Source organism: Pelophylax lessonae (genome assembly GCF_965119305.1).
Source record: "Pelophylax lessonae genome assembly, chromosome: 1".
Taxonomy (NCBI): Eukaryota; Metazoa; Chordata; class Amphibia; order Anura; family Ranidae; genus Pelophylax; species Pelophylax lessonae.
The window spans coordinates 155,649,136-155,675,667 of NC_138768.1; the positions used below are offsets into that span (position 1 = coordinate 155,649,136).

At 42.0% G+C, this 26,532-nt stretch overlaps 1 protein-coding gene across 1 annotated transcript in view; it reads left to right on the plus strand.

Moving 5' to 3' along the window:
* Positions 1-26,532, plus strand: part of ADGRV1 (adhesion G protein-coupled receptor V1) — a 654,157-nt gene that overhangs the window by 113,251 nt on the left and 514,374 nt on the right. Inside the window, exons 15-21 of the mRNA XM_082259824.1 lie at positions 705-885; positions 5,923-6,086; positions 14,207-14,330; positions 15,226-15,489; positions 18,940-19,066; positions 20,826-21,043; positions 22,061-22,804. Coding sequence (XP_082115950.1) covers positions 705-885; positions 5,923-6,086; positions 14,207-14,330; positions 15,226-15,489; positions 18,940-19,066; positions 20,826-21,043; positions 22,061-22,804 — 1,822 coding nt within the window. The remainder of the gene's footprint in view (positions 1-704; positions 886-5,922; positions 6,087-14,206; positions 14,331-15,225; positions 15,490-18,939; positions 19,067-20,825; positions 21,044-22,060; positions 22,805-26,532) is intronic.

Genomic DNA, 26,532 nt, shown 5'->3' on the forward strand with positions numbered 1-26,532 from the left:
ATCAGCACACGGGACATAACAGTCAGTACGATGTGTCTCTTATGCCGACACTTCTTCTTTTAGTTGAAATCTTTCTCCATCCATGCCTTCCCACTGCCATAATCTTCCAGTTAATAGGAACTAGGGGTTAATAGAACTAAGGGGCTGTCACAGGCTAGCTCCAAGAGAGTCTGACTATGCCAGCCCTTTTTGCCAACTGCTGCTATCATAGAAGCCATACTACAGCTTATAATGTATGAATTGAGGAGAGGTGGATGGCTGATAGGTCTGCCCCCTCCATTTATAGATCGTGTTTCATTCATACAAGCTGTTGTACTGCTTCTGTGAATGGCGGATCTGGGCGGAAAGGGGGGACATAGGCTCTCTTCATGATTGCCTGTGACAGCAGATTGCAGGGGTGGGGTGACATGGATGCAGGAAGATTTCAACTAAAATAAAAAAGCTAACTATTAATTATGTCCCTTGTGCTGATTTTTCTGTCTTTTATTTTGGCTTTCAAGATTTTGAACCCTTCTTGTTCTTCTCTTGAACTAGGGCAACACAAACATTTGACAACCTTACTAATAATGTAAGCTCCTTGAGGGAAGGGATTTATGTGAATGTACAGTATGTAAAGTACTGTATAAATTGGCACTATATAAATATCTAATATAAATAAAAATAAATTATGTGATACTCACTTCCTTTATTTGGTTTTGTTTCAGTTGGATGAGATATACTCGGTAGTGCTAAGCCATCAAGGGTATTTTCCTATCACTCTGGGAGATGCTACAAGAGTTAACATTACTATTTTAAAAAATGATGATCCCCATGGAGTTGTTGAATTTATTACTGCGGGAATAGTGCAAACCATAAATGAAAGCAAAGGAGATTACACAAACTTTGGTAACCATTTCAATTTTAATTCATCTTCATATTGGAAGTAGCAATATTTTATTTTGAGATTTCAGGACTAAATCAAGGTTGGGAGGGATAAAACTGGTTATACGGACACTGAAATCTGCAGTAGATTTAGCAGATTTTGGTGATCATATACAGTATCTTATGTCTAATCTTTTTCTTTTTATTTAGCTGATTGGTTAATTTTGCTAAGCATAACAAGCTGTGAGTAAGGAGTCTTGCCAGTACTTATTGTCAGTTTGGATGACGTAATTTTCACATTTGTTCTTGCATTTATTCAGGCCAGTCTGGGATACTGTCTGTATTTATGAATAATTTGTAGAAACGCTTTTTATAGGGTTGCACTTCTTAATATTGCTTGAGGCTAATTTTGATAAGTTACTCAGCAACCTGTTTGGATTAGAGGATGAATGTTCATGGCAAGTTAATATTTATAAAGTCTTTAGCACTGTCCCGTAAGGACTGCCAGATATTCCCTTTGCGGGTTCCCCTGAGTTTCCAGCACACAGTCCCAGCACATAAAGTTCTCATTGTTTCCCTCTTCAGCTCGCTCCAATAATCAGCCCAGGGGTATGTGGTTGTTTTTGTTTATTTGATCATTTGGTGATAGGAGAAGGAAATAGTAGGATTCTCTGTTTTAACTATGCACAATGTTGAGGACTCCTATCTTCTGGTACAACCAGGCTGTTGATTCACCCTGTCACTATGGATGAATTGGTAGTTGAGTCTCTTCTCCCAAGACAACTCAGTGAATAGACATTTATCTTCAGGGCGCTCTCTCTAGCATCCTCTTTCTCTCGACCTGCTGACACCCAACCACTGACTATCCTACATGCAGGGGTGGTCCCCCTCAGGTCAGGCCCCTTGACATGAGTCCATGTACTCACGATACTGTGGCTCCAGTGTCTCCCCTCTCAGTCAGCATTCCTGGACCTCTGGGTTCAGCTCCTCTCAACCATTCCTCAGACCCTTAGGGCGACCTACCTCGACCGCATGGCACCTCTGAGACTCCGCTCTCCAGCCAAAGAACCTGCAGCACATGTGCTCCTGGCTTTTATACAGTATCCCAGAATGCACCGAGGCGACCTGCCCTCTGCCAATCACCAGGACTGTATCAAAAGCCTATGCACCTATTCGTCAGGTTTCCTCCCACTGTCAAACATGCCTCCCTATTGGACCAGTGTGAAACACTCTCTAGACACATAACAATAAATCACATGCTGAGCACAATGAGCAGACCTCACTCACAGATCGTGCTCCCTGGTAGGCAGAGAACAATATAGATTTACCTGCAGCCCCTCTGGTAAGCAGACAGAGCTCAAAACTATACTCTTTCACTAGCACCTACATAGAAGTGTGCTACAAGACATATATTAGGTCAGATGTATAAACTGATATTCAACCCTTCCAGTAATAGAAATACAATAAAAGTTCGTAAAAATGAACAACATATGTCAACACCTAAAATACATATCACCATAGTGAATAAACAAATAAATAAATACATCTGAAGATATATTTGTTTATTTATTTGTCTATTCACTATTGTTTAACAACTATGGTGATATGTATTTTATGATGTAAGAGCGTGTTTTCTTAGTTTCTTTTCACAGTATAGGTGTTTTTTAAACTTTACAACACACAGCTCTTTATTATAGCTTATTTGTTTTTTGGTTATTGATTTGCGTGGGTTTAGAACCGGTTGGGTTCCTATATTTTCTTTTATATGTCAACACCTGCCTCAGATGTGTGTCATAACACCTACCTATGTTCCCACCATAATTACCCAATCATTTGGAGAGTAAATAAGTAAAAGGGAATTTTCTTTTCGCATGATTGCATGACTGAAGTACATCTTCATCATTCTATTATCGTTTGGTAAATCAGCCTCATAGAGTTCAATGACCTTTAAAAGATGCAGGTTAGAGGGTCTATGTGGCCTCCGTTAAAGTGGTTAAAAACCTCTGACATGGTAATGACAAAAAAATAACAAAGCATGTCCTTAACTGGTGTGTATTTGCCTTGATCCAAAGCACAAAGTGTGATTTCTGCCTGCAGTCCCAGTCCTCTGCTATCTGCATGAGTCATTTCTGACAGGTTGTGCCAACTCCATTCGATACATGGATACAATGGACACAGACTGTGATTGACACTCTCAGCTGTGCATGTTTCCCTATGAGATTGTGCTATGGGGGGTGCCCATTACTTTCACTCGGGTCTCAGATTACACTCAGCTCTTTTCTCTGAGCTGTGCAGTGCGTGACATCAGATCCCCACACCCTGCCTCTGGAAGCTCAGAAATGCTGCATATAATCTGGAATTTGAATGGATGTAGAGGAGAGATGCTTGCAGATATACAGGTAAAACATATGTAGGAGGATTTCTTTCATCTTTCATCATTGTATTCTGACATCGGGGAAGGCTCCGCGCTGTTTATATACAATACCACAGTGTAAGGATTTCCCCAATCCACCTTGAATGTGTGAATGAGGGAATTTAATAATTGTTTTGTTCAACCCACTGCCTGAGGGTTTACAACCACTTGAAGAGGGTGGTACCTAAATGTGATGCAGAATCTATTTTACTGTATATCTACACAATAGTGATAGTTATTGCTCTACATGCCAGAGTGACTAAACATTTCTAGGTGGGCTCTATAACCACTGCCTAACTACAAGCTCCAACATCAAACAATGCTTCCATTATAGAATAAATGCAACAATATATACAGGTAATAACAATTATACAGTGACTCACTTGAGTAAAAAATAACTTTCCCCAAATGCACATAGCTAGTTAAAGAGGAACTTCACCCCCCTTGCATTTTTTTTTCATTTTTAACCCCCTCTCACCTGTTGTGCAGAAATGTCTTCAGCTCACATATTCACCTGCCCAGCATTTTCCTCCTGTGATCTGCTGCTCAGGTGTCATAGCCATGTCTTGCAAGGCCATCTTGGTATTCCTTGGCAGGACTGCTGCTTTAGACAGCTGGCCCACAATGATGCATGCTAGCCCCACCCATGACCTATTTGTGTCCCTATTCCTGCAGCCTTCTGTGATATGTGATGGGCTAACCCTATTAGGCTACTGTGGGTTTGATTGCTCTTCCCTGCCTTCTAAATAAAACTGTGGGTTGTTCTAGAACATAGTTGTGGAACAAGACAAATGGGAAGCATGAATATTTATACTGTTTCAGCCAATCCCTAATAGATCTGGCCCATATGGTGGCTGTGAAGGGGTATAAATAGTCTGATTTGCAGAACAGCGGGTGGCTTCCTGCAAGAGAATTCCACCTTTTCAGGTGGGGGTGACTACCCCTTATCCAAAGCTATCCTACTCATCCAAGTTGTTGCTCATCGAGGTCCCAACTAAGGTTAGCTGGGGGTGGGGGGGGGGGAGTTTGGTTCTTCTCAAGTCATCTCTCTGGAACTCTGCTCAAGAACCCTGTCAGAGGAGTGGCTGGAGGGTGTTAATGAGTTTGATTAAACTCTCCCTCACTAAAATTTTGCCTGCAGTAATTGAAGGAGGCATCCAATTACCCAAGGGACATTATGAGTACTGATCTGATCTTGGGATTTGTGACTGTCAGTGGAGATGTGTTCTTTAGTAGAGAAGCCAGTAGTTGTTCTCAGCGGAGACTGCTCTTGTAGGGTTTCACTTCCTGGCTTGACTGTTTGGCTCCAGCTTTTGGAACAATTTGAGGAAGTGCAGCTATAGCAACGAGTGTCCACCTGTTTGTACATAGTTCTGGAGTATCTCATACAACACCCATACACCTTATTCAAGTTCAAATTCAAGCACTCAACAATAAACCACAAAAAGAGAGCCCTTAGACTGATCCTTGTGTCAGTGTGTCTTTATTGTGCTCTGTGTGTGCTGGCAGCCTCTGCACCTTTGAGGGGGGACTTAAGTCATCATTATCATCTGTGCTGGTGAGCTACAATAACCAGACGTCCCAAATGGGGCAGCGATACAAAAATAAAAGGCAATTTTATTATGTCCCTGGGGTCAGAAGAGCATGGACTTTAAGGCCCCTTTGACATGGGTCGCATTCAGTTTTCTCAGCAGGGGATATGTCCGATAATCCTCTGCTGAGATATGCAGAGTGGACACAAACACAACCTGCTCTGCTCTATAGGCAGTTAGATATAAACAGACCAGCTGTCCATTTACAGCTGACTGCCCTCAAATCGGTTCCAGCCAGACAAAGCTAATTGGTCCTCTTCCATTTGTTTTTACCGGATCAGATCAGATTGGAGGTAGGTTGGTGTAAACAGATACAAGACCATTGACATCTGCTGCTCCTTAGAGGAGAATGGAGGGTCTGATCAGGTCTACCTGAAAAACTGACAGCTGGCCCCGATCATACAGTTTGTGTGAAAGGGGCAAAAGGCTAGCCATACATTATATAATCGTCTTGTACAATTTCCTTTTGGATTTACCAAAACCATATAATATGGGGTCAAACCTAAACACTTTCAAGCTGTATGCGATCGGGCAGGCCTTTGTACTACATAGTTGAAGATAAATCTAAAGGAAATTGAATAAGAAAAAAATTGTATAATGTATGGCCAGCTTAAGACTCTAAGGGGAGTGAAGGTGCCTAAAGTGCTCACTGCTCCAACTCTTTGATGTTTCTTTACACATACTACAGGGAAAATTAATTTACAATTAATTACATTGTAATTGTCACAGTTACTTTTATACTATTACAATAGAACCTTTCATAACAGTTTTGCCTAATGCCAAAAGTTAACTGTCAATACAATACATATATGGATTAAAAAAAAGCAAAAAAAAAAAAAAAATCATGAGAATATGAAAGACCTAAAGGTAAAGCAATTAAAAATCTGCCATGGTTTACTAATGATTGATATGTATTTATTAATATCTATCTATCTATCTATCTATCTATCTATCTATCTATCTATCTATCTATCTATCTATCTATCTATCTATCTATCTATCTATCTATCTATCTATCTATCTATCTCTTATATATATAAATATATATATTTCTAGCAACATTCGATTTAATAAGAAGACAAGGACATTTTGGAAACATTAATGTGAGCTGGACAATAAACCCCAGTTCTACGAGTGATGTATCCCCTACGTATGGCATAGTTCAGTTTAAAGATCAGGAAGAATTGAAAAGCATATCTGTTACATCCACACCAGATGAGGTAAGTCTATATGTATATAGTAAATTGCACATTTTTTTCCCATAAATTTTAATAAATTGCACATTTTAAGTTTATGAAGGTGTTTAGCAATTATATTCATAGTCTGGAATAATTGAACACTTTGCTCAGACATTTGCTACTGGCTGCAAGCTTTCAGCTACTGTACTCCGTTCTCCAATCATTGAATGCTGTGAATAGAGTACAAGAGTGGAGAGGGCAGGTGAAGTTGGCACAGCCTCTGATATTAGAAGCCAACTCTTGGGTTGCACACACTGCAAGTATTAACTAGGGGTTGCAATAAAGAAATGCAAAAAAGGAGACAGGGCGCACATCCGACCTAGTGTATATCCGTTTTATTAAAATAATCAAATATAAGACAAAGTTGCACTCACATGTTGACCATAGGTACTGAGCATGAACACCTCTTATCCATTTATGGCCTCTTATGATGTAAACCGGGCACCCGATCCATGTCCCTGTGTCCAGGTAAACCGATGCTTCCTCCCGGTCTGGTGGAGACCCAGCACGCCCCGGCGTCTCCAGTCACCGTGCTTGCGCCCGACTCGACCTGCACGGCTCCTACTGCACATGCGCACATCGGCCCAGCCGGAAGACTGGTAGCGGCAAGGAGCTCTCAGCGGATGGGAGGGAGGAGATGCCAGACCTGGTCTGTTACTATGATGATGCATTTTGGAGGTGTGGCCTCCCTCTTCAGGTCACAGGTTGCAATAAAGCACATTACTAAATTGATTCTCTGATTCCAGAGCAGGCAGTGTTCCTCTATGCTCCAGCAGTGAACTGCTTCTCTGTGTCTTCATATCCAATGCAGATCCATAGACTCTGCATTGGTCTTCTGAGAACCAGAGTTCAGGGGAGAAGAGACTGGTGGCTGTGGGAATTGGGGGGGGTCTGCAGGAACTGGTCTATCAGCACAGAGGAGTCTGCAGAAGTAGAGGTTTGGGTAAGAAAACCTGTTTTACCAAATCCCCTAGACCTAAATGAGCAGTCACAGCTCCACTTCAAGGGAGGATTTTAAGGTTTCCTGAAGTTCAGCTTTAACTCTTGCCGTACAGGTGGATCACTGTTGATGGGGTGTCTGGAGGCAAAGGACTGAGGATTCCTACTTCAAATAGGAAGAAACACCAGCACATGGGACAAACTCTCAATTGCTTGTAGGTAGCATCCCTGGTGCTGTTTAAAAAGAAAAAAATTACTTAACTTTGAAGTGGTTGTAAAAAGGCTGAAGGTTTTTTTTACCTTAATGCATTCTCTGCAATAAGAGAAAAATCCTTTGGTGTGCAGCTCCCCACCCCCAGCACTCCCTTATACTTACCTTAGCCTGAACTCAGTCCAGTGATGTGCACAAGAACAGCGACTCTCTCAGCACTCTCCCTCCTCATTGGCTCAGACACAGTTGCCAGGCTCCTGCAGGTGTCAATCACAGCCAGTGAGGGGAGAGAGGGGGCAGGGCTGAGCAGTGTTCTGTGTGTCTAGAAACTCACAAGGCCGGTTCCGGAGTGACCACACACAAGTGCTCCCATAGCAAGCAGATTGCTATTGAGCACTTGGCAGTTGGAGGAGCCAGGAGTGGTGGCAGGGGACCCCAGAGGAGCATCTAAAAAGTCAGCTGTCAGCCCTTAGGTGGTCTGGAAAAAGCAGCATGCAATATGTGTGTATATACAAACACGTATAAAAGTACATAAAAAAGAAAAATGCAGCGCTGTTTGAATAATTGTGATACTCTTCAACAAGTGTACAAATGTGCCTAAACAAAACTGAGTTTTAAATCAAATAAAATAGAACCCAATAATGTGAATAAAAGTTCATAAGTGTAAATTAAATAGTTCCAGTGTTATTACTCCACACTCTCAGTGAATCACCATCTGGGTGCTGCCTCCACCAAATATAAGAAGTGCACACTCACCACAACCAGTTGCTGTCTAAGGCCTCATGCACACAGGGCATTTTTGCAGCTGCTGTTAGGAGTGTCAGACGTTTTTTTTTTTTTTTTTTTTGCAGCTTAAAAACGCCTCTCCATGTTATTTTATGGCCTCATGCACACATAGACATTTTGAAGCTGCAAGTGGCAAGTGGCATAGGCGTTTTCCTTTTCAATAGTTTTTATTAAATTTTCAAAACATCAAACACGTGATACAGTACATTTACACGTAATGGCTATATAGCAATGAACAGATACAGTAAATATACCAGAGTATACCATGCAAAACCGTTGTGGATAATGATTTAGAGCCCCCAGTACCTAACAGCTGGGCCCCCCGGAGACCGGACCCCAGCCTAATCCCCCGCGTCGAGCCGAAGGGTCGGGCCGCCCGGACCACCCCCAAGGGGATCAATACTGTGGTCCCGCGCCCTCCCCTCCCTCCCCCGCAGGAGCCGGGACCCGGCCCCCAGCGTACACCCAGTCCTTCCTGGAGCTAACAAGAAGTGCATCTGCGAAGAACCATAACTCTAGCATGCTTTAGCACATTACGTTTGCAATAACCACGCAACTAGACATGGGGACCATCAACCGGACGGTCTAAACAACAGCCTCAAATATGAACATATGTCATCATTAATAATGTAATCAAGTAAGGATCAAGCCCGAACGAGAGGAAAACCCCTCAGCTCAGGTACTTTAGCAACCAAGGATTCCATTCGCGATCAAACAGCAGGCTTCTATCGTTGGAGTTGGCAAAGAACTGTTCGTAGGAGTAGTGGGTTTTAACCCTATTTATGACATCCACTACCGTGGGTGCATCAGCGGACCTCCATGCTGCGGTGACAGACATCCTAGCAGCTGTAAGTATGTGTGAGGTTACACAACGAAACGGTCGTGGAACCTTGTCAATACCCAAGTTCAATAGAGCTAGGGCTGGGGACATGGACAACGATATTCCAGTTACGGATATAATTAGTGCAAACACCGCTGCCCAATATCCTCTCAGCTTCCTACACTGCCACAGTAGGTGGAATAGTGTGCCCTTCCCCCCACAACCCCTCCAGCATGAGATGGGTGCATCTTTAAACATCTTTGCCATCTTCACAGGTGTCAGATAACTACGGTGGAGAAATTTGAGAGCCACCTCCCAGTGATTAGTACAATGCGTAAATGTGTAAAAGGAGCGAATAGCCAGCCGCCATTCCAGCTCCGAAAATGCCACTGAAAGGTCGCTCTCCCAGGCCACCATACTAGCCGACTTAACCCACCCACGCTGGAGGTGCAGACGGTGGTAAAACCATGATAACCCCTTTGTTTTACGGTACTCTTTGTGCAAGTAGTCCCAGATCTCAGAGGGCACCTCAATAGTCGGGTTAGGATACTTAATGTGGTAATGGTGTAGCTGTGCATGAAAGAAGGAGGACGGGGTTCCGACCTGCTTATGGACATCGTGGTATGTGAAGGTATCCGGGAACAATGTCCGCGGAATTTTCAGGGAGGGAAGCAGGAACTGATAAGCCGCCAGTGTTAATTCTCTCTTAGCTGTCGGGGTTCCCCCTAACTTTTGCACCTCCCCCCAAGCGCCCAGTGTGGCCCGCAGTGAGGACAGGCTGGGAATGTGCACCTCCCTCTTCGTCAATGCGGCCTGGAGCAAAGATGGTAGATCTCGCTGCGCCACCATTGCCCTTTCTAGCAACACCCACAGCTTGTCTGAAGCCGGATTGAACCAAGCTTTCGCCTGGTCCAAAAGAGCAGCAGAGTGGTAGGACCTAAGATGTGGGAAGCCCACCCCCCGGGAAGCCCACCCCCCCAGCCGACCTAGATTTAAGTAACGTGGAGTATGACAATTTAGGTACCTTACCCCCCCAGAGAAATTTCCGAAAGAGCTTATCCATACCTCGAAAGAAGGATTCCGGCAACGATATAGGGAGCGTCCTAAAATAGTACAATATTTTGGGAAGCGCTATCATCTTGAGGGCAGCTATGCGGCCCATCCAAGAAAGATCGTAGGACGCAATGTGCTGCAAGTCCCCCGCAACAATTGACTGTAGTTTAGCAAAATTGGTCTGGTATGTCAAGGATGCCGGCGCCACTAAGGAGATACCCAGATACGTAAGGGACTTGTTAGTCCATTGAAAGGGATATTTCAATTTCAGGAACTTCAAGATCGGAGGGTTCAGGGAGAGTGGCAAGCACACGGACTTAGTGACATTAAGTTTGTAGTAAGAGACTGTCCCAAACCTGTCTAGCTGTTGTTGTAAGTAGTGCAATGACTTTACAGGGGAAGTCAAGGTCAGGATCACATCATCTGCAAAAAGTCAGATTTTGTGATCCTTACCCCCCACGGAAATCCCAGTTATATTAGGGTCGCTCCTAATCGCCTCAGCCAGAGGTTCCATAACCAAAGAGAAAATCAAGGGGGAAAGGGGACACCCCTGACGGGTCCCATTTGTAATGTTAAAATTAGATGATAGAGCACTTGATGTAAACACCCAAGCTGAGGGCCTGGTGTACAGTGCCGAGATAGCTGAGAAGATGTTCCCCCTCAACCCGAATTTATTGAGCGTCGCTCTAAGGTACCCCCAGTGAACCCTATCGAACGCTTTTTCAGCATCCAATGTCAGGAACACCGAGGGCACCTTCCGAGTTTCAGCTATCTGCACCAGGTCCAACATCCTCCTGGTACCATCCGGCGCCTTGCTCCCTTTCACAAAGCCAACTTGGTCAGCCTTGACCAGGTGAGGAGTCACCTCAGCTAGTCTGACCGCTAGTATTTTGGCATACAGCTTGAGGTCGGTGTTTAAAAGGGAAATGGGCAAAAATTCTGAGGGGCATCCGGCGCCTTCCCAGGTTTTGGGAGTGCCACGATAACCGCCTGGAGCATCTCTTCAGGGAAGGAGGAGCGCTGAGCAGCAGCGTTAAACACCTTACTTAGATATGGAGACAGAACCTGACTGAAAGCCTTATAGTATTCTGAAGAGAAGCCGTCCGCCCCGGGTGATTCATTGGAGGGCAGAGAAGCTATGGCCAGTTAGATTTCCTCCTCGGTTATGGGGGCGTGAAGGGATTGCAGCATATGGTCCGTAACCCCTGGGAGATGAAGGGAATCTAGGAAGTCGGCAATAAAGGAATCTGTAGGCTGTGGGGTGGTCACGTCATCCTGGAGATTATATAATGAGGTGTAGTAATTCGAGAAAGCGTTAGCGATCTCAGTAGGGTGACGCACCTGATTACCAGAAACGGGATCGGTGATGGAGGCCAGCTTGGTTTTTTGTTGTCTTATTCTTAAGTAGTTAGCTAACATTTTCCCTGACTTATTCCCTTGAGAGTAATGCCGCGCTTTAGTGCGGAAGAGGAGGTGTTGATGTTCCTCCATAAGTTTGGCTCTAACCTGCAGTCTACAGTTCGTGAGGTCTCGCAACAAGAGCTGAGAGGGATTTATTTTATGAGCTGATTCTAGTGCTTTAAGTTTCTCCATTAGGGCCCTAAATGCCACTGTTCTTGCCCTTTTAGCCCTAGAAGCCTGCTGAATGAGCAACCCCCTCGAGAACGCCTTATGAGCGCACCACAATTGAAAAACGTCTATCCCAGGGGTGTCGTTATCCCCAAAGTAGTCCCTTATCTGACCACCCAGTCGGTCCCTATGGACGGGGTCCAGGAGCAAAGAGACATTATTGCGCCACAAATGCACAGGCGCCGTCGCGTGAGACTCCGAGAGCGCCACTGAAACCAGCGCGTGGTCAGACCATGAGATAGAATGAATCACAGATTTTTCCGCCCCCCTCAAAAATTGCAAATCGGCCACAAACAAATCCAGCCGTGAATAAGATTTGTGGGGGGCCGAAAAGTAGGTAAAATCCCGTTCCGTGGAGTTAAGGCAACGCCACACATCATACAGATCAGAGGCATGCAAGAACCGTTGCAGAGTAGCCCTTGCACGTCCCTGAGCCGGAGAGCAATCCAGTTCCCGGTCCACCACACAGTTAAAATTCCCACAATACACCGTTAGGCCTTTCTTCACGCGATCCACCTTCTTGACTAATGCTTTAAAGAATTTGATCTGGCCCTTGTTCGGGGCATAGAGATTTACAATTGTATATGTAGTGTTGTTGATGTCGCAAATCAATATCAAATATCGACCTGCCTCATCTGACACCGCCTCATGTAGCTAAAAAGGCCACGGATTGTTTAACAGCGGTGAGCACCCCCTTTTTTTTGGATTCCCCAGAAGAAACAAATATATGAGGATAAGACTTATCCGTGCATTTAGGTGGGTTTGATCGCGTGAAGTGGGTCTCCTGCACACATATAACATCACCCTTGAGGGCGCGAGCTTCTCTCCAAAGGGACCTACGTTTGAACGGGCTGTTCAGTCCATGGGCGTTAATAGAGACAATTTGGATTACCATTTAAAAGGGTACAGTAATGATCAATGCAGTGGACGCATCCAAAAGATATGCAGAGATAAGGACTCTGTAAGTTATAGCGGGGGGCCATGGTTGGTCTACAACAATAGCGACCAAGCCGAAAATGGAGGGCAACAATAGGTCGAGGCCCTTACAGTACCTGCAGTCCATGTAGAGGCATAGGCGTTTTCAAGCTGCAAAAAAAAAAAAAAAACCCAGGGCCAGTGTGTTCTGAGGACCGGCGTTACAGCTGTAAAAATGTCTGACGCTGCTAAAGGCTGCTAAACGATACTTAACATTGCTTATACGGCGTTAAGCCACGTCATACTTTTTTTTTTTTTAAGTGAAAATCGATTGTTTCCTATGGGAGCCCGTTGATTTGAATGGAAGTCGCATCCAAGTGGAATCATGATGGAGGATCTTAAGGGGGAACTCCACGCCAAAATGGAAGAAAAAAACGGTGTGGGGTTCCCCCCAGATCCCATACCAGGCCTTTTGGGTCTGCTATGGATTTTGAGGGGAACCCCACACAAAAAGACGGCATGGGGTCCCCCCAAAAATCCATACCAGACCCTTATCCGAGCATGCAGCCCGGCAGCCGGCAGGTCAGGAAAGGGGAGGGGGCGAGTGAGCGGGCCCACCCCCTCCTGGACCATACCAGGCTACACGCCCTCAACATAGGGAGGTGAGTGCTTTGGGGCAGGGGGGGCTCTGCACCCCCGTACCCCAAAGGCCTCTCCCCTGGGCGGTGTTTATGGGGTCTGCGGGCAGGGGGCTTATTGGAATCTGGATGCCCCCTGCGACATCAACAACACTACATATACAGACGGTTAAATCAATGGGCTTAAAGCTGTATCAAAGATGGCCCATAGACAACCATTGATTTTGAATAGAGACAGAAAGATGCTGCCAAAAGCTAACACAGATGAACGTGCAATAACGCCAATGGGAAAAGCTACTAAAAGCACGTTTTTCCAGCTGCTTTTTCCTGGCATTGGCAGTGGTTCTGCAGCTCGTTTTTTCTAACACCTTGTGTGCATGAGGCCTTAGTTACAGAACAGCAAAACCGCATTCTGTACTCAATGGTCTTCCTCATGAAGATACATCTTATACACTATTGATGCGGTAGATAAGGGCTCTTCAAACTGTGGCCCTCCAGTTGTTCAGGAACTACAATTCCCATCATGCCTTGTCATGTCTGTGAATGTCAGAGTTTTACAATGCCTCATGGGATGTGTAGTTCCGCAACAGCTGGAGGGCCTTAGTTTGAGGATCCCTGTGGTAGATCTTCCAACCTCACAGATTAAGTCATCAGGGAAACTGCTCAATCAACCGCAATTAACAGGTGGCCTGAAGCATGACCACAAAAGAACCCCCTTTTCTTTTGTGGTCATGCTCTAGGACACCTGTTGATTGCAGTTGATTGAGCAGTATCCCTGATGACTTCACCTGTGAGGTTAAAAGATCTACCTCTATAACACTGGAACTATTTCATTTACACTTAGGAACTTTTATTCACATTATTGTGATCTATTTTATTTGATTTAAATCTCAGATTTTGATAAACTTTGGATTGTTTATGCACATTTGTACACGTGTTGAAGAGTATCACTATTATTCATACAGCACTGCTTTTTTTCCTTTTTTATTGCACAGAGCAGGTAAGGATGACATGCATATATGCATTTACAATCACTTTAAGCTTTAAGCTTCTGTTGTGATTTTAAGGGAAATGAATGGAATGTTATGGTATTTTGTTTTCACATTTCCAGATTCCAGAGGAGACAGAAATATTCACAGTCATGATTTTAAATCCAACTGGTGGTGCCAGGATAGGAGATGTTACCACTGCCACTTTGATGATAAATAAAAATGATGATGCCGTTTTCTTTACAGGTATTTTATTTTCATTATTTATAAAACTGATTCTTGCAAAATAAGACATTTCATTGAGGTGTATAGATTGGAAGCTAGATAACTCTATTGTGTGATTCACTACTCAATCACTGTGAGAGACAGTAAAACCTTACATGAATGTATGTAACCATAATGCTTGGTCATTAGATATGTTGAAAAATACATGTACAAATGTTTGTAAAAGCTTTTTTTTATTCTGAAGTTTTTGAATGCCACCTCTGTTTTATTTGTTTGACTACAAAGTGCAGGTAAATACATTACACATTTCTGTAAGTATTGTTTTTAAATTACCACTGTGGCTTTCTCCTGCTCTGTTCTTCTATTATCAGCATGATAGCTTCTGACAAGTTCTCCGTCAACTGAGATAAAACCAGGCTGAATTTTGTGTCGTGGGAGGTTGCTATAAATAGATTAGCAGACAGCTGGTCTTGTCACAGCACAGCTCTTCCTTCCTCTGCCCATGTGGAGTAGGGGTGTGTGCATTTCCTCCAATCAGCTGTCACATAGTGTAAGGCTTCACTACACTCTCAGTGTTGATGAGGAAGAGAAAATCTCTAACATGTTGTGCACATTCTAAAGAATTACAAAGCTTAAGACAGCGGATATGCATGTAAAACTTATGTAGGTGGATTTGTTTCATCTGTATGTATCATCTGAGGCTGTTAACTTCACTGGGTATATGTTAGAGTTTACATCCATTTTAAGCACATGCTAAGATTACTTAAGTGAATTTTTATATTAAAATTACACAGTTTTTCTTCAATTTGATATCAAATAGATCTTTTGTTCATTCTTTTGACTCAAGTATAAAAGGATATATAGGACCCGTTTTTATTATATTAGCATCTTACTGCAAACTTTCATTGCATTTCAGAACCAGTCGTGGTATGGATTGAGGAAGGGCAAATTGCAAACTTCACCATAATACGCAATGGATCTGCAGATTTTGTCTCCTCTGTTGCCTATGTTACTGTCAGTGGTACAGCTAGTGCTAAGGATGGAGATTTTACTTCTATTGCTGGAGACATCCTGGTGTTTGGTGTTGGGGAGAGAATGCAAAATGTATCAGTTCATACAAATGAAGATAATATTCCAGAAATGGATGAATTTTTTTATCTACAGCTTCTCAATGCTACAGGTTAGTTTAATAGTATTAATGATGGTGCTTATTTTACCAAGAAAACTTTGCTGTCATATGCTGTTCTAAGAAACACTGCCTCTATATAGGACTGAAATAAATATGTTTATATCTATAATGACCTGGCCTAAAACTTTTTCAATAGCAACAGTGCTTAAAGTAGTTCTAAAAGCCTCAAGAATTTTTGTATTCATGCATTCTATGCATACAGGTAAAAACCCTTCTCTGTGCAGCAGACCCCCCCCCCCCCCCCTCCAGACCCCCTTAATACTTACCTGAGTCCATTCCTCCTCCAGAGCTGTGCTCAAGAGCATTGGCTCTCCGGGGATTCTTCTTCCTCATTAGCTGAGAAAGTAGTGGGTGCCATTAGCTCCCACTGTTGTCATTCACAGCCAGTAAGCCAATGAGGGAGGGGCAGGGCTGGGAGAGAGGGGCAGGGACAAGCCACAGATCTGTGTGTGAATGGACATGCAGAGCTGCAGCTTGGGAACGAGCCTGCCTGTGTGCCCCCATAGTAAGTTGCTTGCTGTGGGGGCACTTGGCAGGAGGGGGGGGCCAGGAGCGCCCATGGGGGACCCAATAAGAGGAGGATCTGGGCTGTTCTATGCAAAAACCACTGCACAGAGCTGGTAAGTATAACATCTTTGTCATTTTAATGTAAAAAAATCCAAAGCTTTAATATCACGCATCTGTTTTGGCCTTCAAATTTGCCTTTTTATGTGTTTGTGGAGCCTCCTTGAACCCTAAACCCAGCCTTTAGTCAAACCACCACTTCTTTAAGTGCTACCAAAAATAAAGTCAAATATGACAAATATGATGCAGTTTGTTACTAGCATTAACAAAAAGTTCACTTTGTAACTTTCTTTTACCTGTTGACCCTGCTGTTTTTTTTTTTTTTTTTTCAACTTCCCTTAGACCAAGCTGTCCAGCAAAAGTGGAAGTTGGTTGAAAAGTGTAAAGGGTTGCGAAAAAACATTTCTCACTGACAGGGGTACTTAGAAATGGTCACCTTTATTCAAATAGTTAAAACCTTTATCCCAAAAAGAAAAAAACTGATGCTGCAACTGCTTAAAAAGTGTTATCTGGAGTTCTGCTTTAATTTGTTAGTTACTTATATAAAGTCCGTCTAAATCTACTAGTCTATTGAATGCTATACTGATCAGACAGTGCTGCTATCCAGGGGTGTCTCCAGTGCTCCTACATAGGTAGAGGAGTCACCCTTAAACAGGAAGTGTATTAATGACCGCACCACCATGTGAAAAAAAAAAAAACTCGTAAGCTACAATATTAATACTGTTCTGTTTCAAGCACTGCTTTATGCATTTATGTACCATTGGTCCATCTAGCCAGTGGGGTTACCTGCTAAATATATGACTTCCACAGACAGCTCAACTCTCCAGTAAGACACAACAGCTTAATGAAACATAGTTTTACTATTTAAAATGCAGTACGTAGGTTATTCACTAGTCATTTGAAGTATAAAGACACAATGCTTGCTATGAAAGCTGGTAGCTTATTGAATTCTATCTAGGGACTAAACTAAGTAGCTCTAACATACAGTGAAACTGGATCATGCCATTTACAAACTTAAAATAATAAGATGTAGTTACACGTAATTGTCATTAGATGTCAGCATTAAGACATTTTTTTAAATACATTTTTTATTGATTTTCAAACAATATACAATTATACAAATATACAAACAAACAAAACAAAACACAACAACAACCAAAAACAAAACAAAACAAAAAGAGAAGAAACAAAAAAAAAAGGGAGGGGGAAGGGATTCCAGTGTGTATCTCTTTTATTTTGAGCATTTCAAGCATATCTAAACCATTAAGCATTAAGACAAAAATACATACATGATCAAATTGTTTTTGGGTTTAGATACACTTTAAGCCGATGCAATTTGTCATGCGATTTGACAGTTCCAAATTGCATGACAAGTTGCACCCCATTGCCGGCAATGCGCAATATTTCCCACACACACGTACAAGAAACTGGTCATGTCACTGGAAATGTCATCAGCACACCAAAGATTCCTTGAGAGGGTCCAAAGCTTTATTTTCGAGGTCACATGATAAACATACAGCAATGTTTCAGAGCCACACAGGGCCCCTTCATCAGGCAATGGAACATTTCATATTGCTGCGACATGCCGCAACGATTATGAAAGTTTCGTGCACTACTTTTTTCTGATTTCATTGCGACCTGCATAGATTTCTGTTAAATGAAATCACAAGCTACAATGAAATTGGCGGTGCAAATCGCACTGATCTGCGGCTTTGAAATTGAAGTGAAGTGGCGTGATTCAAAGCCTCACCAGTGTGAACCAGACCTTAGTGCAGTGAAGCTTAGCCTTTGTGCCACTTCCTGCATGATATTGTTGAAATCAATACATTCACCTCCCTGTTTTCTGATAAAGGTTTTTGTAATCCACACAATTGTAAGTGGTAAGGCATAAGAAAGAACATTACCCTCCTATACCATGAATGATTTTCATTTCAAAATTCACACATAGACAGATTAGGCTACTAGTAAAAAAAGTATAAATAATGCTTTGGACCAATAGTTTGAAATTTAGGAGCTTGCTTGGCACAGCCATTCAAGCCAGGTCATTGTCATACCAGTGACTTTGCATTTTAGGTGACAGCTGAGGTCAAATCTGAACTGGATGCACCTGAGATAACAATACAATGTTATTCTCTGATAACATGCACACAATCACAGAGGAACTACAGTCTGCTCACATAACTTGTAATAAAAAAAAAACATCTTTTGCATTCTGAAGCTTTCCTCCAACCATGTTGCAAATTTTATATATACTGTGATTCTGTACTTGCCAAATATGCTGAAGAAATCTCCCTCCACTAAGTCTGGCTGCAGCCATTTTAACTGTGGGCAGCTGAAGCTGCTGACTGTTCTCACTTCCTGGATTTACACAGACACAGCCACACAGAGGCACACAGACACACACATACACATATATACAGACACACACACACAAATATATAGACACACATAAACACACACCACTGCTTGCCTGCACATTTCTTCTCTGTGGATTAATATACATGGATCTCTGCAGTCTTCTGTTATCTCTGCCCTTATCCAGCCCCCTCCAGCTCTGCAGCTCTCTTTGGCTCTACCGTGACTCATCTCTCCTCCAGTCTCCTGCCAACCCCCATCCCTTGCTGGCAAACTCTCATGAGAGTGAGAAAGGGAGCTATGCATGATATAATTAACCTAGGCAAATTACCAGACAAGAATAAGGAAGTGGGCTGGATACGGTATTTACTGCCAGAAAAAAAAGTTAAAACAACAATGGCAGAAGATTTAATATGTAGATGGAAAGATGAAAAAATTACTGAAGGTCCGCTTTAAATAAAAAAATAACTTGCCATACTGAAATGTACTGTAATATAGAATAAATATGTATTTGTTCATAAGGAGACACAGTAGTCAGTGGAAATGGAAATGCAACAGTGGTTATCAAAGCCAATGATGACCCTAATGGAATATTTCACATTGAACCTGTTGACAAGACTGTTGAAGAAGGCACATCAAACCAATTCAAGTAAGTCCTTAAACGTTTATCAGCAAGCACACTAACTTACAAATATGTATAAAAAAACATAATATTTATCATAAATGATAACAATAAAAGATAAAATAAATAAATAAAAGACATACAGATCATTTTAATAGTATGTGCTCCATATTAGGTGAAATGCTACTTTTATTCACACTTCAACTATTTAAAGCCTAACCCCGTTTTTTACTTACCAGCCCCCCTAGCAGGTGGCACTCCCATATGCTCTGGCAGCAGACAGCCCCTCAACGTCATCATGTCCAGTGCAGGCCTTTGTATCCTGCATTGGTTTTGAGGACATCAGGACTTTAGACCGATGGAGCATGGGGGAGAAGACACTGTGGGGACCCGTTTAGCAGGTGAATGGAGCATAAGTGAAACTTTTCTGTGTCCCCTAGACCTAAGCAATTAAATAACCCTTGAAGTGCATGCGCAGTCCTCGCTGCAGGAATCATTTTAGGGTTTCCCAGCCAGTTGAGCTTTAACCTCCCTGGCGGTATGATTCTTTCGGATTTTAGGTACTGAAAGCGGTACCATTATTTTGCATGTAATTCTTAAGAATGAGCAGCCCAAACCTACTATTTACATATGATTTTTTTTTTTTTCTGTGCGTTCTTCTTTATAACATCTGGGGTATGATAAAGTTTGAAACACAAAATCATAAATTATAATATAATAAAAAACTATAAATAAGTATATATATATATATATATATACTATAATATATATATATATATACTATAAAGTATGTATGTATGTATATATATATATATATATAAATATATATATATATATATATATATATATACATCGCAGGAGACAGAAGCCAGGGCACACAGAGCATTGGGAGGAAGATCCACCGCCACACACCGCCGAGATACAAGGTATGTAACCCCTCTACCAGGATCCAGCGATCTTCCTAGCGGTACCCCGAGTGTGGCTCAGGGTAACCGCTTTTGGCACTGAAATTTAACCCCCAAGCCCCACTCGGGAATACCGCTGGGAAGGTTAAAGAAAAACTTGAAAGTAATAGTTTAGGGGCCACATTTGTGTAAATTTTTAAAAGTTTGTTGTTTTATTTTCATTTGAAATTTAATTTCACTATAAGGCGGTGTCAAAGTTTCAGTAAAGCAAAGCCATTCTCAAGGCAGGTAACTTCTACTGTGCTGTCTTTTTGGATAATGGTGCTCTGGGAATCCTTTGTCTTTGGAAAACCAAGACATATTATACAGTATATATAGTATATAGAAACACAAAACAGAGTGCACCGGATAGTGCAGATAAAAATAATTTTAATAAATAGAAAAATGGTAAAAAAAAAGAGGCATATCATCAGGAATAGTCCTCCAATGGTAAATCAGATGACACCTACAGATGCTGAAGACACTATCACTAGGAAGCTGGCCAAAAAAGAAACGGTAGCAGGAATAGTAAACTTTGAAGTAGACACAACAGAAACCATGGAGAAGGAAAATATAAGACTATCCCCAGAATGTGAAAACAGAGGGCTGAAATTGTATCCTGGATATGTGAAGTACCTCCACTAACATGTTTTGGGGCCCATGCCCCTTCATTTGAAAAGCATATACATATATAAATAAAAAAATTAAAAAACTTAAAAAAAATACACATCAAAATTGACCACAAATCATTTTTCTTTAAAGTGGTAAGAGTTGTAATATCTTGTTTGAACTTTGTTTTTAATGGCTTTTGTTATATTGTATTTACCATGTCATGTTTGCAGGGTGTTGAGAGAACGAGGCCATTTTGGCAGTGTGCTTCTACACTGGCAGATCTTTCAGAATGGTTCCATCTTACAACCAGGCCAAGAATTTTATGAATCATGGGGCTCTCTGTTGTTTAACGATAGAGAAGAGTTCAGATATATAACACTCTATGCTGTTCCTGATCAAGTTCCAGAGTTTAATGAGTTTTACATTTTAAAGTTGGTGAATATTTCAGGTACGTATGTAAGCACTATAAGAAATAATAATATTTAAAACAAATTTTACATTAAGTAAAATGCATTTCCAGGTGCCTTCCCAGCCCCCTGGTTTCTTTTAGGGTACTCTATAATGCAAGTACTAATCAAACTATTGTCTTACCCACTGCACTTAACTGTTGTTGGCCCATTCTTGTGATGAGTGACCTCCCTGACCTAAAGTAGAATTCAAAAGGTGGGAGGGGGATGCACACTGTGAGGACACAAGATAAAACCAGAAATGTGTTTATGCATGTGGCACCAAATACAATTTTAAATGTATTAAACAGCATTTTATTATTAATAAAAATAAATATTTAACTATATTTTAGAAGACAGTATGCATGTAGCTGTGCTTTTAACCAGATCCACTGAGGATAGGGGAAAGGGTAAACTAGACAGGTGATACCTAGTCCTGGCTTTTTGGTGGAGAAAACAGTAATGGGATAGGTTTTTCTCATTTGCAAATCGCATTTGCTCCCTACGAATCATGTGGCAGTTCTTGTTTCAGCAGCACCATATTGCAAAAATGCCTGGGGGTGGATGTGATCATACATGCACATCTGACCAGCCTAAGAATGCCCTTACGTTTAGAAATCAGACCTGTTTTTAGAAATTATGAAAGAATGTTTATGTCAGGCATGTCCAACCTGCGGCCCGGAACCTCAGGAAATGCGGCCCACTGCCACCTGACAATTTTTTTTTTTGCTGGGGAGGAAGGAAGTCAGGTCGGGGGAACGGTCACAGCAGCTTCCAACTAACGGTAGGCAGAGGCTGCCTCAGTGGGGGGGGGGGGGGGAGCATAACTTCACTATAGTATATACAGTATTTTATATGCGGCCCGAGAAAATTTCTCTACACTCAATGTGGCCCAGAGAAGCCAAAAGGTTGGACACCCATGGTCTATGTGAAGAATTCTACAATTTTATTGCATTAATTGACGCAGTGCATGATTATTATTCCTATCTTCTCACATGAGTAAACTTGTTCTTTAACAGGTGGATTTCCAGGTCTGGGGGGACAGTTGGCGGAAACAAACCTTAATGTTACAGTTATGATCCCTTTCAATGATGACCCATTTGGAGTGTTTGTGATTGGCTCTGAAAGTCAGGATCGGGAAGTAGCTGAAGATGTATTGTCAGTAGATGACATGCGATATGTAACTAACCTTTCAGTCTGGAGACATCAGGGCACTTTTGGAAATGTTCGAGTTGGCTGGGAAATTCTTTCTGAATCCTTTAGGGCTGGTCTGCCTCCAATGTTGGACCTCATACTTCTGGCTTCATTCCCATCTTCAGTACCGCTGCAGGCTCATATGCGACGACACCAGAGTGGAACAGATGCATTGTTTTTCAGTGGTGAAGAAGGTGATTTTGGTGTTGTTGAGCCTCAGTATTTTGATAATATCAATAACACACTGACAAACTTTACTTTCTCTGCCTGGACTATACCACTTGAGAACACCAATGGATTTATTTTATCAAAGGACAACGATAATGGCACAATGTATTTTGGTGTCAAAGTAGAGACAAACAACTCCTATATTATGGTCCTTCTTTATTATGTAACATATGGATCTAACACTACTTATTTTGCTAAAGCTGGAGCTCCAAAATTTATGGAACAAAATGTCTGGATACATCTTCTGATAACATTGGATGATGGATTTATTGAGTTTTATATCGATGGAATTCCTCTGTCTGGGGGGGTAAAGAGTCTAAAAGGAGAAGGAATATTAAATGGTGAGTCACATTGATGTTCTTTTTACCAATATAAATGATATGACCTTGTGACTAAGTTCATATTTTAACTATATATTTACAGCCTTTTTCACTAAAAGTTTGAGCTTTTTCTGGAATATTTTCATATGCATTTTTTTCCTATTGAACCACTGAAATTGGCTCTGAAATTTTCTTCCTCTGCAAATGTGCAAAAGTTTGTGCTTTCCATTTTGCATGTACCAAGTGAGCATGTTTTCTAATATATTAATTTAGCATTAAAATGTGTCTGTTTTCTTATTATTTGTATAATTGTTGTAATTAGAGATGGGCGAATGTTTGGGCCGAGCAAAACGGGGACGGGAAGCCTGCTGTGGTGTCCTTAACAAAAGATGAGTCATCAGCTGTCAACGGGCTTCCCAAAAACATTGCCGGCAAGTGGAAGAAAAAATGGTGTGGGGGTCCCGCCCCAAACCATACCAGACCCAAAGGTCTATACAACCACTTTAAATGTCACGTAGTTAGTTAAGGAATAGAGGCACTGGTGCACAGAGTTGTTTTGTATATATAAACCAGCCACCCAAAGGTATAAATATCTACCAACAGTCAGGGGGAAAGATGATCCATATAAAAGTCTCTATTCCATAATAGTTGGGGATAATAAGGAAAAGTGTGGAACCACCTGCGGCTGTTATCCTCAGAGTTGTGACCAGATCTGTCAGATTTATCAAAAGTTAAAAAGCAGAAGGGAAGGAAGTGCCAGCTAAGTGTAGTATCCCAATAGCGTTTTAATAATAAAGGATTAAAAACACTCACAAGAAATATAACATATAATTGCTCATCTGTAGTTGTTATCTATAGATGTAGGTCCTCCTTGTAAGGATACCTCAGCCTAATGCACTTCACTCTGTTTGTTAGGATATTTCCAGCATATCCCCAAAGAGCTATCTGAAAATTCAGCGCTTTATTTTCTTCAAGGGACTACAACAAGGAATTAATGCTCACCCAAGACTCTAGTAATTAAATGACCAGGTTTAAGACTAAAGGTTAAGTTGTTTTCACCAATTACAGTGTGATACCTTGTTCTGGACCCGTGGAGTGAAGGTACAGAAGGAAGGGTTCTGACTTAAGAAAGGGTCATTCCTCTGCCCTTTTTCTGCCTGTTCCCATAGGTTTCTATCTAGACAGAGTCTTGATCTTGTGTAAGTGTTTATTAAAACCTGCAATCAGTTATTGTTTTCTTTTTGACTGCCTTCTATCCTCAGTATTATTTGTCATAGTAAAACGTTATCAAGTGCCAAGTTTATGTTACTGGATTCTAATGCTTCTAATGCTACAGTAAACAAAGTCCCATTGTTTCACTTGAATTGTGTGTGTGTCTTTAGTCACCACCAAAATGTCTGAACCCAAGGTGTCAGAGGTGTCGGAGGACCTGCAAGGTCGGGGCAACCAGTGGGGTATAGATTCACTGGTAGCGGGCTAGCGCAAGATGTATATGCTACTAAGGTTTTCTGTACACAGTGTCACACCATGTCCATTTCCCACTTAGGTGTAAAGTGTGACATGACAACTCCTTTGTGTCCCTGTGACACCGATCCCTAATTACATATGTATCCAACACTTTTTAGCACACAATGCCACTCATCACGTTGATAAAATATACATCTCTTTGTTGTTTTTTGTATTAAATATGTTTTTCCTGCTGTCAGTTCAGATTGCCTGATGAAGAGGCCAGCGTGCTTCAAAAGCTTACACTACGTTTTATTTTGGTATCCAATAAATTATATCACCCTGAAGCCAAACTTTTTTTTCTTGGTCCTAAGTGCAAATCTGGGGTTTCTGGGAATGCTGGAATAAGTGATCACTGTAAGCTAGAGTGCATTATGCATGATGTCCTGTGATACACCTGCATAGCACCTGATGAATCTTTTATAAATGTATTGGATGATCACCGGGAACATCTCCTGTTCTTAGAACACACCACGGCTATCTCTGAATGTTTAATAACAACAGGCTGTCCTTTTTGCATAAGCAAAAACTTCTGTGTTGTTCCATACCTATGTGATTAGCTTCTCAGGGAAAGAATTTTAACCACTTCAGCTCCGGAAGGTTTACCCCCCTTCATGACCAGGCCATTTTTTTGTGTTACTTTAACCGAAAATTGCATGGTCGTGCGACGCTGTACATAAAATCGCTGTCCTTTATTTCCCCACAAATAGAGCTTTTTTTGGTGGTATTTGATCACCTCTGCGTTATATCCCATTTTTTTGGTGCTTTAGACCTGGAAGTGTGAAGTCATGTACCTGTACGGAAGTGCAGAAGAGCCGCCGCCCCACAGTATATGTATGTGGGCCAAGCGGTAAGAGGTTAAAGCCATATGCAGTATGCTAGTTGCAGGTTATTCCACAAGGGCGGACATGACTAGGTTAGCAGTAAGGCTGGGGTACTTCAGGGGTTAAATAAACAAAACTTTTGTAGTGGACAGAAGGTCAGTTTTGATTGGAGATGGGTAGGGTGGTGCAGGATGGAGTCTTTGAGGGAGAAAGGGTGGTTCTGGGGGGGTCCTGGGAGTCATTCGGAGCAGGGCGGCAGGGAAATAGCTTCTCCCTCCCTCCCTCCCTGGTATTTTGCAATTGTTGTGGTTCTGGGGTTTTTATGGTTGAACAGTTTTACCGAATTGGGGAAGTTGGTCCTGGGGCACGCTCCGGAAGGGGCTTGGACTAGGGGTGCGCGTGTGGCCTGGGATGGTTGGCTGGTGAGTTCTTGTCATAGCAGTGGGCAGGGGTCTTAGGGTCTTGGAAGGTTGTAATGGTTTTAAAAGGTGTAAATGGAAGGGTGGGGCCCATCTCAGGTATGGGTGTACCTGCCTTGGTAACACTTTAAGACGGTAATGGCTAAGAGTCATTTGGCTGTATCGAGGGTACCTTAATAGTAATAGTCCTCGAGCCGGTGCAGTTGCGGCTGAGGGCCTCCGAGTCTATTTTGATGGGAGATACAGCCAGCTGGTTAATAACTTGCCTTCTAAGACCCTAGACATTGACAAAGTTAGTTTACAAGGTTAGTCACTGTACTGATTTTGGGTCATTACTGTTCAGTTAAATTAAATAATTTATTATGTAACAAAATTTGTATTTGGTTCAATAAATGGCTGCTATGGCCTTTCTAACCCAAGAAGTTGTGGTGTTGTTTGTCTTACTGGGTAGATGGGGGATGGGTTGTTGGGGATGACAGCCGTAATATCGGCTATACCTCAGTCATGACTTTTACCATGAATTGCCAGTGTGCGCACTCTGATAAGGGAGATACTGCCTGCATTTTTGTCATTCAACCAGATTAAGGTTAATATAGAAGCATGCATAGTGTATTGATACAGGTTGTTCATTTGCTGGAAATGAATGTTAATGCAATCAACTGTTCTGTACCATAAGTAATGAACATTAGCAAACAGTTCTTCTTTGTCTGATTCATTATTCTGTTGAACCTCCCAAGTTGGTTTAACCAAGCATTTACCTTGTCTGCTTGGTTCCTGATCTGGAAGGAACTCTGTTGCTTGCTGTTTTTTGACATTATGATGACAATAAAATAGGTAACTGGCAGCATCTGAGAAATGTGTCAGTTGCCTAGGTCTGTGGAGCACAGACTGGTTTATGTTTCACTTGTTTGGGAAGGTATTATAAGCAGAAATCAGAATGGCATGAGGCAATGTAGGCAGCTTGTACTGTATACACATACCACCCAACTTTCTGAGATGG